This window comes from Danio aesculapii, chromosome 10 (genome assembly GCF_903798145.1).
Source record: "Danio aesculapii chromosome 10, fDanAes4.1, whole genome shotgun sequence".
In the NCBI taxonomy this organism is placed as follows: Eukaryota; Metazoa; Chordata; class Actinopteri; order Cypriniformes; family Danionidae; genus Danio; species Danio aesculapii.
Genome location: NC_079444.1, coordinates 580,292 through 595,381, shown reverse-complemented (window position 1 = coordinate 595,381; position 15,090 = coordinate 580,292). Strand labels below are relative to the sequence as shown.

General features: G+C 38.1%; 1 protein-coding gene across 1 annotated transcript; it reads left to right on the top strand.

The window, feature by feature from the left end:
- Positions 1-832: 832 nt before the first annotated feature.
- On the top strand, positions 833-14,955 carry ckmt2a (creatine kinase, mitochondrial 2a (sarcomeric)). The gene is made up of 10 exons (XM_056466308.1): positions 833-932; positions 8,082-8,272; positions 9,677-9,875; positions 11,023-11,118; positions 11,197-11,418; positions 13,023-13,108; positions 13,359-13,482; positions 13,596-13,730; positions 13,813-13,938; positions 14,710-14,955. Exons 2-10 carry the CDS (start codon positions 8,124-8,126, stop codon positions 14,824-14,826), a joined length of 1,254 nt encoding a protein of 417 aa, XP_056322283.1. The 5' UTR covers positions 833-932; positions 8,082-8,123; the 3' UTR covers positions 14,827-14,955.
- The last annotated feature ends 135 nt before the right edge of the window (positions 14,956-15,090 follow it).

Below are 15,090 nucleotides of genomic sequence, written 5' to 3'. Positions count from 1 at the left end.
GAGATTTCTGAATGACATGTGAATCCCGCGCTGTCCACACTTGTCAGCACTACCAAATCGACCAATCACAGAGCTTGCGCTACATCATCACGTGCAGTTAAATTTTTTTGAAAGGTGTGAGGGTATGCAACCATGTGAAGGCTGTGCCGGATCATATGTATGCGCTCTACGCAGAAGTATAAACCAGCCTTAACATAGCGGGGTCACGTGACTCCATATGCGGTATTGGGAAAATAATAAAAAAAGGACCTGGGAAAAGTAGATCGATTATAAGTTCTAGATGTCGATTTTGATTATTTTTTGATTAATCGCTCAGCCAAATATACTGTATAATGTCTGTCGCCATGGCAAAGATTAAATAAATTACACTGTTATAAAAATTCTGGTTGCCTTAATTTTTTTAAGCTGAATCAAATTTAATTTATGAGTCAATTAAACTTATATTATATTAAACTGGCTTAAAACAGCTTGTGTAATTTATAAAACTAAGTTACAACATGATTAATGAACTAAAAACATATGTTGTCATGACTAATTGGCCATATAATTTAGTGTAGTTATTAATCAGTTATGAATCAGTTATTAAAACAAAAAATCTGCAACATTTGGAAAATACATTTCAAAGACTTCAAATTTCTAATCTTTTTGACTTCAACAGCACATCTTATAAGTGATTTGCTACTGGGATGAATTAGTAATGGTGGCTGTGATTAAGAGGCTATGTAGAGGTTATAAAGAGGCTATGTAGAGTGCAAAACGCTGGACTATGGCGGCAAGTCTCAAGGACAAGCTGGACGACAGACACGGGTTATGACCTGGCACTCACATGGAAGAGGATTGGCCATCAGGTCGGCTTCTAATCCCATATCCTGGGAGGAGCGCCAGATTCCCGCACAGACTGTGTGCTTCCTGACACTGAGGAGACTCTACAGGTAAAACTCTCCTCTTTTACATTACTTTACTTAATATAACCAAATGTCAACTTTTATCCTGGAGGGAACTAAACTACAGATTAATTTGTTTAACACTTTATAAAAAGGTTTTATTAGGTAATGCTAACATGAACTAATAATGAAAGATACAGCGTTTATTAATCATAGTTCAACATTTACTACGCTGTAAATAATTTCTTGCCGGCTTAAATTTTTTTAGTTTTCTGGTCGTCATCTCTACTTACATCAAGTAAACTTACTAAAAAGATGAAGTTTAACTTTATATAACTTAAAAAATTGAGTGGAAACCTGATTAACTTATTAAAAGGAGTTAAAGCAACATAAAAATATTTGTTGTATTGATTATTGTTGGTCATTACGTTTTTTACAGTGTATTAAAATCCAAATTCATGCTTTTTAAGATTAGTTATTTATTATGAACTAACAATGTATAACTTTATTTTAACTAACTAACGTTATCAAAGTAATTAATACTGTAATTAATGTATTTTTTGTTCATATTATTAAATACATTAACTAAAACAAACCTTATTGTAAATAACAGTGCAAAAACAGTGTAATTTCACTAACAATTGTAGCAAAAATGCTGGGTTACACACATTTCCTTCATGTTGTCAATACAAATCGTTTAAGTTGACAATCGTGTTTACAAATTTAAGTTGATCGAACATTTAATTAACAATTAACTCAACCTAAAAACGTAGTTTGAACAAATAGCTAAAGATTTTTTTTTGAGTGTGGATGCAATACAAGAGCTAATAACTATTATAAAGAACTTATAGCATCATATTATACATGAATGCATTCAGCAGATTCTTTACAATTGGTAATGTTGACAGTTTTATACCTTTAAAATAAACTATAACATTACTCTGCAAAAAAATAAGTCATGGTTCTAGTCATTCATGCTTCATTAGGAAGCATTTTCTAGACAAGCAAACAAGATTGTCTTATTTTAAGAAATAATATGTAAAATTAAGTGTTTTTTTTTCTTGAAACAAGCAAAATAGTCTGCAAGTGGAGTACATAAAATAATCTTATTTCAAAACTAAAAGAAGTTTATCTTGCTTACCCCATTGGCAGGTTATTTTCCTTGTATCAAGAAAATACTCACTTAATATTGGCACATTATTTCTGGAAAGTAAGACAAAATTTTCTGTTTGTCTAGAAAACGCTTCTTGATTTAATAGTTTGTTGATATTTGGACTAGAAACAAGATAATGGGCTTTATTTTAATGATCTAGGCAAAGTCTTTAGCTCATGGCGCAAAAGCATTAAGGGCATGTCCGAATCCACTATTGCTATTTTAAGGATGGAAAAATGCGCTCTGCGCCCCGGCGCATGGTCTAACAGGGTTGAGCTTATTCTCATAATCAGTTAAAGGTGTGTTTTGAGCATAACGTGCATTAAGCCAATCAGAGTCTCGTCTCCCATTCCCTTTAAGTGTCAGTTGTGTCACGCCATGGCACATTTACTATTTACATTGTGGAAAAACTGAAGGCTTCACTAGCAAGCAAACGGTTATACAGAGCATCTGCAGCGCAAGGATAAAGAACGAGCCTCCTCCATTCAGCCACTTTACTTTCTTTTTACTTTACTTTTACACTTTACTCCTTTACTTCCGTGGAGTAAGAAAACAGTAGAAACTCACTCCACTAAAGACATCCATTAGCCTACATATTTAATTTAGTTTGTTAAGCTCAAAGATTTGTTTCAAAACTATGTCTGAATTCAGTTCTAATTTTTAGCAAACGAATAAATGAACAATAATAATGAAGTGTAATAAACTGTAATAAAATAATAAACTGAAAAAATCCCCCCGAGATGAAGAAAGCATGGAGGCAGTGGTTTTTATATTTATGTAGAAAATAATAATGTTTATAACCTGTAATCCTTTAATTTTCTTTTTATCTGTAAAGATATTTGTGTGTTGCTGTACATTCTGTGTGTATTAAGCAATAAGTAAGCGTTTGGACCCACTTAGGCGCACAACTAACGTGTTCTGCGCTATACTTTAGAGCAGCTTTTGCTTGGTCAATGGCGCGGTCTATTTTAGTTCCTTAAAATAGCAACGCGCCAACAATGCGCCTTAACACACCTCCTTTTCAGACCAGCACAACCATGAGTCCACAAAGTGGTGCAAATGGATTTGCCACTTAAACAACGTGGTGCAAAACATGAAAATTACTGTTGTGCTGGTCTGAAAATAGCAACAAATCGTGCCAAACATGAGCCTTAATTTCGCCAGGTGTATGATAGGGCTCAAAGACTAAGTATTAAAGCATTTTCTAGACAAGCAAACGATGTTGTCTCGTTTTTTTTTAAATACATTTGAAATAATGTCAAAATTAAGTGTGTTTTTTTTCTTAATAAATAATCTAAATAATCTGAATAATCTGCCAAAATATAAATTAATCATATTTCAAGGTGAACACAAGATTGCTTGCTTTAAGGAAGAACTCACTACATTTTGCCTTATTATTTCTGAAAACAGGACAAAATTGTCTGCTTGTCAAGGAAATGCTACTTGATTTAAGACTTTATAGATATTTAGAATAGAAACAACACTAACCATTTTTTGCAGTGGCTGTACATTATGATTTGATGGTATTCTACAAACCATCCTAGACTAATCCTGGAGTTAAAGCCTAATAATCCTCCAGTACTCAGCTATAGTGCTGAAGAGCCACCTGCTCCTGAAGTATTACAGCTCGTTCCTGGTTTTGCTGTTTTATGTAGATCCGAGTTCAGATTCTGGTCAGGTCTTGTGTCCACTGGCGTGACCTGTTCAGAATGTTACGCCTAAGCACGAGGCATCTAGTCTGCTAGTCTATTAATAACACTTTCACTTTTAGAGAGTCACATTTGCAGTATCAAAAGGGCAGTGGATTGCAGTGTCAAGCATGTCACTATACTCAAAAAATGATTATGAAATATTTAAATTGAGCTGAAACAACAAAATCAAAATTCCTGATTTTTTTTGGGGGGGGGGCAGCTTAGTCGTTTTATTTTCAATCAACTTAAATTTATAGAAACAATTAAGCTAACTTTATCGATTTGTGTTGGGGCGACATGAAAGCATTAAGTTAACTTAATTAGTTTTTACAAATTTAAGTAGATCAACATAAAACAATCATGTTGTCCCCCCAAAAAACTCAAGATGAGTTGTTTCAGCTCTACTTTAAATGACTAGTTTGAACAAACAATAAACATATATATTTTTATGGAGTGTTGATCTTATTTTGAGGAATACAATAAGTTGTGTAAAATTATTATGATCGTTTTTAACACAGGCTAATTCTGAAAACGTAGCCCTTTATACATTTCTGGAGATCGCGAATTAAGAAGCCAGAAGTACGTATGGCTGCATTTCGTCTTTAAAACGAACGCTATGGAACGGTATGACGGCGTTCCTTTTCGTACTTAATAGATGAATGCTTACCTCCATGTGGACGGCTTTTCAGCTGTTATCAGTTTGTCCAGTGGCTTGCCGAATATGTCAGCAGACTTGAGACGCAGAGAAGAGTTGACCTCGTAGAACGGTTCTAGAAAGTAGGTAAGACAAAAACAAAAGCCAAAAAATAAAATAAACAATTAACAGGGTGAGAATGTGGTAAAATCTGAAAACATGGTAAAAATCAGGGAGCTTTTCTTTTGCTGGATTGCTTTTCAAAAGTGGGTGGGCGCTGGTCAATCGGTGCTTTTGAAAACATTATTTGCTGGACTTAGGGAAGGGAGAGGGTGGGTCAGTCGATCGGTCAGTCAGTCAGTAAGTCAGTCGACAGCAGCCTCTGGTGGATTTACGTGAGAAGAGCAGGAGCAAACGGCACTCACGTGAGAAATTTGAGATCTGAAAAAGCGTACACAGCAGCCTCTGGTGGATTCGGGGGGAAAAACAGCAAAAACAATGCACCTCCTGGAATATATTTGGTGATCTCCAGAAATGGGTACTTTTTTTTTTTAATGAGCCTGGGTTGGATCGTTTTAAAATATTTTTTTCTAAGTTAATGAAGCTTTAAGTTAGTTAACCTGCAAATTTACCCTATTTACCATCAGACATGATTTAAGACCAGCTTTGTACACTCTAAAACAGACTACTTATTTAAAATGAGTTGAAACAACACAATTCTGCATATTCTTTTGGGTCAACTTAAATGTTTTATGTTAAATCCACTTAAATTGTAAAAACAATTATGTTAACTTAATCAATTTGTGTGGACGCCAGCATTTATTTGCAGTGTAAATATTCAACTTGAGAATACGCCAATTGAAAACTATTTGGCCAACTCTGAAAATATGAGAAGTAATGTCTCTTGTGTGGTAACTGCCAAAAAACGTATATAGTCGAGAGTTACAATCGTATTTCAAGACGAAACAAAAATGCCGGGTACCACACCATCAATTTGTGTTGGGACAATAAAAAGGAATTAAGTTGATTATTAGATTTTACAAATTCAAGTGGATTGAACATAAAACATTCAACTCAAGAATCGTGTTGTTTCAGCTCATACTAAATAAGAGGTGGTTTGACACAACAAACAACAAACATCATGTTATTTGAGCGTTCATCTTGTCTTGAAGAATACAATACTATGCAAGATTAGGTTGTGTAAAATTAAGAAAATTTAGGATCAGCCTTGTAGACTCAAAATATATATTTTTGCTGCTTGTTCAAACTACTTATTTAAAATGAGCTGAAACAACACAATTCTGGAGATTTTTTGGGACAACTAATTGTTTTATGTTTAATCTACTCAAATTAGTGTATTTTAAAGACTTATTTTAACTAATTTCATTATTACATAATTAATAATTATATTATGTTTTTTACACACGGATGGCCTTCCAGCTGAAACCCAGTACTGGGAAACACCCATACACTCTCATTCACACACATACACTATGGCCAATTTTGTTTACTCAATTCTCCTATAGCGCATGTGTTTGGACTGTGGGGGAAACCGGAGCTCCCGTGGGAAACCCACACCAACGCGTGAGGTGACAGTGGTAACAACTTAGCCACCGTGTCACCCTTCTTACAAAATAAGAAACGCAAACTGTTTAAAAGGCTAGCATGCTAGTTTAAAGATAATTAGACAGAATACACTGCTAGGAAAAAGAGTTTTAACACTTATTTGAAGACTTTCTTTAATAAACCTAGTTGTGCTTTTATTATTTTAAAAAATCTTACACTGTTTAAATGCTGGGTTATACACAATTCTGTCATGTTGTGCCAACAAAAATCAATTAAGTTAACATAATTGTTTTGACAAATTTAAGTGGATTAAACATAAAACAATTACTTTGTCCAAAAAACTTAATATTTGTGTTGTTTCAACTCATTTTAAATTAATTTGAACAAGCAGCAACAGTCATTTATTTTGGGTGAAGTATAATTATCTTACAGCACTGTCAGATCATTTGACTTGTTTCTAGTCTGTATATCGTCTTTAGTAATTCATTTATTTTTTATTTTAAGATGGTGCAGTTTTATGCAGTGGCCCTTTATATATATCTTCTATGATACCATTTGATTTTAAAACTTGAGGATCATTTTTGAAAGCACTTATTTGAGTAAACACTATCCTCCACTATTCTGTTATAGCTGTGGATTTATATGTTGTAGAACTGCATTTGTCCTTAGTTTAAGTTTATTTGACAAGACATGACAAAATGACATTGACTTAAAAATGTAAGATGGGTTTAACAAGTGCAGCTGGCGCTAAATAGAGGCAAGCATGTTAAGGAAGTATTAGAGTTAATGGAGTTAATAAACCAGTCTCTTAATAAGGTGACCAGTCAGTAACGAGTAAAGCTGCCATCTTAAATCAGGTTTGTCAGCTTAGGTCACCATCTGTCTACTAACACAAAGTTAGTTTGATGATTAGTTTGCAGTTAAATGTTCATTGCTGTTAATATAATAATGATCATTTGTTTTTATGTGCACCTTTAAAACTTGAATAATGCAACACATCACTTTTATAAAGAATTAAATTGGATCAAAGCCTAATACGGGCAGTTTTAAAAAAATATACAAAAATATCTGTGTTGTATTTTGAGATATAACTTTACATACACACTCTAGAGACATCAGAGATTTATTTTACATCTTGTAAAAAGAGGCGTAATGGGTACCCTTTAATTCTCTAAGTGCTTTAAAGCAGGGACAGACCAAGCCGACGTCAAACAACCAGCACCAAAGAAACCCAACTGTGTTGTCGCTATGCGTTGGCTCACGTCTTAACCAAAAAGTTGCACGTGGACACACAAAACAAACGAAAGACATCTGAAAAAAAGAGCCACGCTCTTTTAATGCTACCTTACTGTACAAGTAGTTTAAACTTGCTTATTCAGAGTCGGGAACTGGCAGCTCTCATCAGCTGACGGCTGATTGTACATGTTGAATCAGGCCAATGCGATCCGACGTTAACTCGATGAGAGGCAATGTGTGAAGGACACCAAACACACACTTCCTGGAACAAGGCTGATTGGCGAAGCCCAATGGCCAACCATCAGCTTGGTGTGTCCCGGCCTTTACAGATACAAGGGTAGCAGAAAAATTATCCAAAATTATTGGTTATACAAAATTATACAAAAAGTAAAACAACATTGTCAAAAACAATCCACAGACATATCAGCCTGCACCCCAAGACCGGTTACTCACTGAAGCTAAGCAGAGCAGAGCCTGGTCAGTACCTGGATGGGAGACCACATGGGAAAACTAAGCAATGGTGTTAATGAGGCCAGCAGGGGGTGCTCAACCTGTCTGTGTGAGTCCTATTGCCCCAGTAAAGTGAAGGGGGCACTACACTCAGTGAGTGCCCTCTTGGATGAGACATTAAACCGAGGTCCTGACTCTCTGTGGTTATTAAAAATCCCATGGCACTTCTTGTAAAGTTACCTGCCTACTATTAAGAGATTACTGTTTATTAAAGCACTTATAAATGATGATCTTATTTTACATCCCAATACCTAAACCCAATTACTACCTTATAACTATTAATAAGCAACTAATTAGTAGTTTATTGAGCTAAAAGCCTTAGTTAATGGTTTGTTAATAGTGTGAATTGTCCATTAAAAATTAAGTGTACTGATGTTTCTGAAGACCTTCCAATCCTGTTCCTCCAGTGCTGACCCCATCTGAACTTTTTGAGGAGAAACGGTGTAAAGATGGCTGGTTCAATTGGCAAGATGATGTCAGGCCGCACCACTGGCCTGCTCATGGCGAGCCTTGGAGCTGGTGCTTTGGCGACCGGATACATGATGAGCGACAGTGCCGCCATCTCTGCGGACGAGAAGAGGAAACTCTACCCTCCCAGGTAACACTTTGATAACACTGCACTAAATACTGAATACTGTTCTAACCACGGTCAAGAAAAGTCCTTGAGAACTGTTATGTTAAAAACATCCATTTAATGCATTTAAAGGCAAAGTTAACCCAAAAATGAAAATGCACACAATATTTACTCATCCTCATGTAAACCCGCCGGTCCTACAACCCGCCGCTCTAAGAAGGAGGCTAAAGACCGTGGCCTCTACAGTCTGTCACTAGAGCACCTTTTCGGGTTCAGAGGAGTGAGGTTTACCTGCACAGCACTTTACTAGCTGGTCTCTGTTACAATCACCCCGCTAAACCTCAGTCCCATCCAGGTCACGGCACCAATGTAACCCCGCCAGTACTACACCACCCAACCCTCTCTGAGCTGAGATCGAACTGGCAACTCTCTGCATGGGAGTCACTTGCTCTACCGAGGAGGTTAAAGACCACGTCTGTCAAGCACCTTTTGGGTTCAGAGGAGGGAGGTTTACCTGCACAGCACTTTACTAGCTTTACTTTATACTTTAATTTACTGGCCTCTGTTACACTCAAGTTATAAACCTTTGAGTTTCTCTATTCTGTTGAACACAAATGATATTTAGAAGAAAGCTGAAAACCTGTAAACATTAACCTCCATAGTAGGCATAAAAATACTATGGAAGTCATGATTACAGGTCAAAATATTCAATATTCAAAATATCTTGAGCTCAACTGAATCAAACAAAGCATCTATGTGTTCAACAGAAGAAAGTGACTCAAAAAGGTTTGAATCAAGTAAAGGGTGAGTAAATGATGACAGAATATTTTTTGGTTGAATTTGCACCTGTTCTGCAAGGGAAAAAATAAGATCAGTTGTAGAGGTCATGATGTACTTTGATGAAGTGTCACACGCTAACTGAGTGAAAGGTAAATGGGTGGGAACATGACACTTAAGTAGCTTATGTCCTGTGCCCCACACCACCTCTTTTACCCTTTACACTAATAGATGCCAAAGATCAAATCAGATCATCAGTCTAAGACTGACTGAAGTTTACCAGAGGAACCAACTGTGAAGAAAGGTGTTTTCTAGATTGCTAGTAAAAGACCCTTCACCCAAATTCAAACCAAGAAACCACAGTAACTCTGTCTGACCGGCTAGTCTCATGTTACAGTCCAACAGAATTTGGATTTAGGCCCAGTTCACAAGAAGTCCATCTGCCCCGAATGCCACCATCAGGTTTTGTGATCCTCTGAGTTCACTAATAGAATCCTGGATAGACTTACAGGTAGTAATCCACTATGAAGCCCATGCTAGTGTAGTACTGACAGAATTCTTCTTTTATCCAAATAAGTGCACATTTCAAAATGTATGCATATCTTGGCATTTCCATTAGGCAATTCTTACGACAATTGTGTTCCTTGACAGTGCTGACTTCCCTGACCTTCGCAAACACAACAACTGCATGGCCAGTGCGCTGACCCCGGCCATCTATGCCAAACTGAGGGACAGACTCACTCCAAACAACTGGACTCTTGACCAGTGCATTCAGACTGGTGTGGACAACCCTGGTCATCCCTTCATCAAGACTGTTGGAATGGTCGCTGGTGATGAGGAGAGCTATGAGGTACAGCAATACATTTGAATGTATTAATGCAGTGTTCACGTGAGACAATATCCTCTATATATATTGTAAATATATAATTTTCTTTAACTCCTGGAAAGGGTCCACAGCATGCGTTATTTTTCGAATACTAACTTCTTAACCAGCTTTTTCAGCAGACATCCTTGATAATCTTGCTTCTACAGACACAACAGCAGTCCTTCTAGCTTCGCTGAACGTTCTGCTGTTGAAGCAAACTAGAGTAGACCAGGGGACAATCAGCAATACAGCAGCACTGACATTAACCAGCTTGGCCAAGTCAAATTGATTAGTGCATAGGCTGGTCTGGTGTTTCGTTGTATGGAGTGCTTTTTTAAAGATCAATATTTAAATCAAAGGATGTTTATTGTCAGAAACAAACATAGGAATTCATGGTTCAAAACAACAAAACTATAGATGCCATGAAGCCAAAGGGAAGAAAAACAGAACTATTTTAAGCTTATCCAGCAACATCTGAGCAATATTTGTCCAACTTCAAATAGTGTTGACTTTTGCACTGTTGAGCCTGGCAGTTGTACCTTCCAGCAAGACAATGTCTCTAAAGTATGATAACCAGGTAAAGGTTGAGGGAGTAGATGATTTAATCCATATGGATCCATGTCTAACTACTCTTTTTGGCAGCAGTATTTGCAGCTGGTAAGGTCCTTTATTAATGAGCAATTAACTGAAAATTGAATCTAGTAGAAGAAAAAGTAGGGGATTTCAAGGTATGTCTAAATGTAGAAAATCCAAAAAGAATAGAACATACAAATTTCCAAAACAAACACCCCACTGGACATTCCCAAAATATGTGCAAGTAAGAGCCTACAGCACAAGTGTCGAACTCCTGGAGGGCTGCAGCTCTGCAGTTTAGTTCCAACCCTAATTAAACACACCTGATCAAACAAATCAATGCCTTTGGGTTTGTTTGAAACCTACAAGTATGTTGGCGTTGGGTTGGAACTAAATTGTGCAGAGCTGCGGCCCTCCGGGAATGACTTTGACACCCCTGGCTTACAGGATATGTATTGTAAAAGTGACAAAAAAAAAAGATTAGACATAACTTTCATCTTGTATAATATGCTGGTAAAGACAACACTCTTGACCTTTCTACCATTTTCCAATGTTGCAGGTGTTTGCTGAAATCTTTGATCCTGTAATCAAGGACAGACACAATGGCTATGACCCAAGAAACATGAAGCATCCTACTGACCTGGATGCCAGCAAGGTACACAATCACGCAACGCAATTTTCGCAGAATTCCATTTGATTCCATGCAGTATGATTTTTCATTTTGATTTTGCAGATCCATTCAGGCATGTTTGATGAACACTACGTCCTGTCCTCCCGTGTGCGCACAGGCCGCAGCATCCGTGGCCTCAGCCTTCCCCCTGCCTGTAGCCGCGCAGAGCGACGTGAAGTGGAAAGGGTAGTAATCCAGGCCTTAGCTGGACTGAAAGGAGATCTCTCTGGACGTTACTACAGCCTGACTGAAATGACTGACCATGAGCAGCAGAGACTCATTGATGTGAGTTGCTTCATGGTGACAGAGCTCTAGGCTAAATGAACACTCCACTTTTTTTTGGCAATAGGATCATTTTACAAGTCCCCAAAGCTAAATAGTTAAGTTTTACCATTTTTGAATCTATTCAGTCAATCTTCGATCTGGCGAGAGCACTTTTAGCTTAGCATAGCATAGATCATTGAATCAGTTTAGACCAGGGATGGGCAAACTCGATCCTGGAGGGCCGGTGTCCTGCATAGTTTTGCTCCAACCCTAATCAACACACATGCTTGTACCTTTCTAGTGATCTTAAAGACACTAATTAGGGTGTTCAGGTGTGTTTGATTAGTGTTGGAGCAAAACTCTGCAGGGACACCGGCCCTCGAAGATCAAGTTTGCCCATGCCTGGTTTAGACCATTAGTATCCCACTCAAGCAATTCAATAAAAGAATTGATAATTTTCCTATTTAAAGCGTGACTCTTCTGTAGTTACTACATTGGGCACCACTAAGATCAACAGAAAGTAAGAAGTTGCTATTTTCTAGGCCTATATGGTTAGGAATTATACTCTTATTCCAGCATAATATTGAAGGGACTTTGCTGCTGTACCATGGCTGCAGCAGGCGCAATGTTATTATTAGCTAAATTCCTTGATTATTATGCTGGAATGCAACCTTATCCAACCTTCTTCAACATAAAATGTGGCTGGTTTAACTTCCACACATCATGATGCTAAAATCTTCCTTTCATGCTGGCATGGCTTAGGAGCATTTTCTCTTTGACAAGCCTGTGTCTCCTCTGCTCACTGCATCTGGGATGGCCAGGGACTGGCCTGATGCTCGTGGGATCTGGTAAGGTTAGAGCTGGGGTGCCCAAATTCAGTCCTGGAGAGATGATGTCCAGCAGAGTTTAGCTCCAACTTGCTTCATCAGACCTGCCAGGAAGTTTCTTGCATGCAAGTTAGAGCTTTGCTGCATCTGAAATTGCACCCTCCCCTACTTTACAGAACATTTAAAACAGTATGTGAGGCGACTAGTATGTCCGAAATCATAGTATATGAAAAACGGTATGCGAGAAGTACCTGTATCACCTACTACTTTCAGCAAGATTCTGAAGTGTGCATTTGATAGACGCTACACTATCCAATCATGTCACACAAGAGAATTCATGAATAGGAGTAAATCAGTGCAACTGACGTAGGTAGGTCACATGATAATGACAAATTGCAGATGTAGTACGTCCGAGCTCCAGTCATACTGACATTCATAATATATATATATATAAAAACTATTAAAATAGTCATGTAGTAAATTCAAATGTAGTACCTACTGAGTAGTAGGCGATTTCAGACACAGCTGATGATTAGCTGGTTCAGTTGTGTCTAATTAAGAGTTGGAGCTAAACTCTGCAGGACACTGACCTTCCAGGACCAAGTTTGGGCACTCTTTTGTTAGAGGGAAGGAGAAAAGACCCCAACAGTTCCCATTCTTCTGTTTCAAACTTTTCTCCCATCTCACAAGTTTTTATAGGTTACGATTGTCTCAAGTATTGTTCCCGGTGTCTTGCCTTCCCTTTACTCTTTATTCCTCAGTTCCATCTAGCCTTGTCTTCCTATCATCCCTCTGTAGGACCACTTCCTGTTTGACAAACCTGTTTCCCCCTTGTTGACTTGCGCCTTTATGGCCCGCGACTGGCCAGATGCAAGAGGCATCTGGTATGACTTTTGAAAATTCTTAGCATGTCTTGATCTCCAATTATGTAGCTATAAAGATTCACACATTTATCTGCAAGTAAAGAGCTGCCTTCAGACAAAAAGGCGTAAATTCAACTTCATTTTGAATGCATGACATGAGATTCTACTGCAAGATGGCATGGCTGACAGTACTTAAAACCTTAATTTAATCTTCCATACGTGACATTGGTTTTTATTTAAAGCTCTTCCATGTGTTAAATCTAATCATAAGGCATAACAATGAGAAGACCTTCCTGATATGGGTCAATGAGGAAGACCACACCCGTGTCATCTCCATGGAGAAGGGTGGCAACATGAAAAGGGTGTTTGAGAGGTTCTGCAGAGGACTCAAACAGGTACCAAACTTGTCCTCATCTTTCTAGATCTAGTTCTATTTGACACGTGTATGAATAAATTTGTACTATAAAGTTAATGTCTTGCATCTGAAGGCTGCTTCTGTGTTGAACAGGTGGAACACTTGATTCAGGAGAGAGGCTGGGAGTTCATGTGGAATGAACGTCTTGGCTATGTCCTGACCTGCCCATCCAACCTGGGCACCGGCCTCAGGGCTGGAGTACACGTCCGCTTGCCAAAGCTCAGCAAGGTAAATAACTATCTAAACGGCACGCTTTTCAGAAAAAGGCATTTCTAAGATAAGTCTAAATAACCTAAATAATTGCCTGTAGGACCCTCGCTTTGGCAAGATCCTGGATAACCTGCGGCTGCAAAAGCGTGGCACTGGAGGTGTGGATACAGCTGCGGTGGGCGATACCTTCGACATCTCAAACCTTGACCGCCTGGGCAAATCCGAGGTGGGTCATTCAAAGCCAGTGGGTTAACAGAGAGTTACATCTATATTAGACATGCACCAAAATTAAAATTTTGGACCGAAATCGAAAATTATGGATGCACTTGCCCGAAAATCAACCTAAAAATGCATTGTTATAATTATTTTAATATATAATATGATTTTGTAAGACTTTTTAAAATTTGCTTAGCTTAGATTACCTCCAGTTTTCCCCACATTCCAAAGACATGTGGTATAGGTCAACTGGATAAACACCAAAAATTTACCGTAGTGTTTGTGTGTGTGTGTGAAAGATTGTATGTGTGTTTCCTAGCTTTGAGGGTTCAAGAGTTAGTGTACTCTCAGTGCTGGATTGTGGCTGTAAGGGCATTTGTTGCTTAAAACATATGCCAGAGTAATTGGCAGTTCATTCAGCTGTGGCGACCCCTGATAAATCAGGGGCTAAGCCAAAGGAAAGTGAGTCAGTGAACAGATTATTCTGACAAAAAAAAACAAGCACATTTTATTGACAGTGAACGAGTTGAGAGGCATCATTTTTGCATGGCGCAATGAAGTGAATGGGTTTCATAGAGCATCGCTTTTCCTGTCCGGTGTGAAAGCAGCGCCACTCCATGCAATGACTTCGGCTACATGACTGCATTTTTGGCTCATATTTTTGGCCATTTTTCTCCATCCAAAAAACTGAAAATGCCATCAGCATTTTCAGCAGCCGAATATTGGGTGCATCCCTATAATGAATTTGATTTTCCTTTTCTGCTGTGCTTGTCTTTACCAGGTGGAACTGGTGCAGTTGGTAGTTGATGGGGTCAACTACCTCATAGAGTGTGAAAAGAGGCTGGAGAAGGGCCAGGATATCAAGGTCCCCGCTCCCATACAGCAGTTTAAGAAGTGAGCGATGCTCCTCTGATGAATGCTGGACCCAATACAGCACAATGAAACATGGACACTCCTTCCACCAATCCCAAAACTGAAGGTCTTATATGTATAGAAAGCTCAATAAAACAATTCCTAAAAATATAAAGGCTTTTTAATTTCGTTGGAACCCCAAACATACTGTGCATTCAGCAAGGATAACTTAGCGTATCTATAGCTTAATTAACCTTTACTAGGAGTCTAGTATCTTATGGTGCTGCCAAAAGTTATTTAGCAGCAGGAT

What these genes read in the sequence shown, in the direction of transcription:
- ckmt2a (XM_056466308.1), top strand. Translation starts at nt 8,124, where the DNA reads ATGGCTGGTTCAATTGGCAAGATGATGTCAGGCCGCACCACTGGCCTG. An exon ending in GTGATGAGGAGAGCTATGAG is followed by an intron (nt 9,876 to 11,022) that starts GTACAGCAATAC and finishes CCAATGTTGCAG; the next exon opens with GTGTTTGCTGAAATCTTTGA. An exon ending in CTGACCTGGATGCCAGCAAG is followed by an intron (nt 11,119 to 11,196) that starts GTACACAATCAC and finishes TTGATTTTGCAG; the next exon opens with ATCCATTCAGGCATGTTTGA.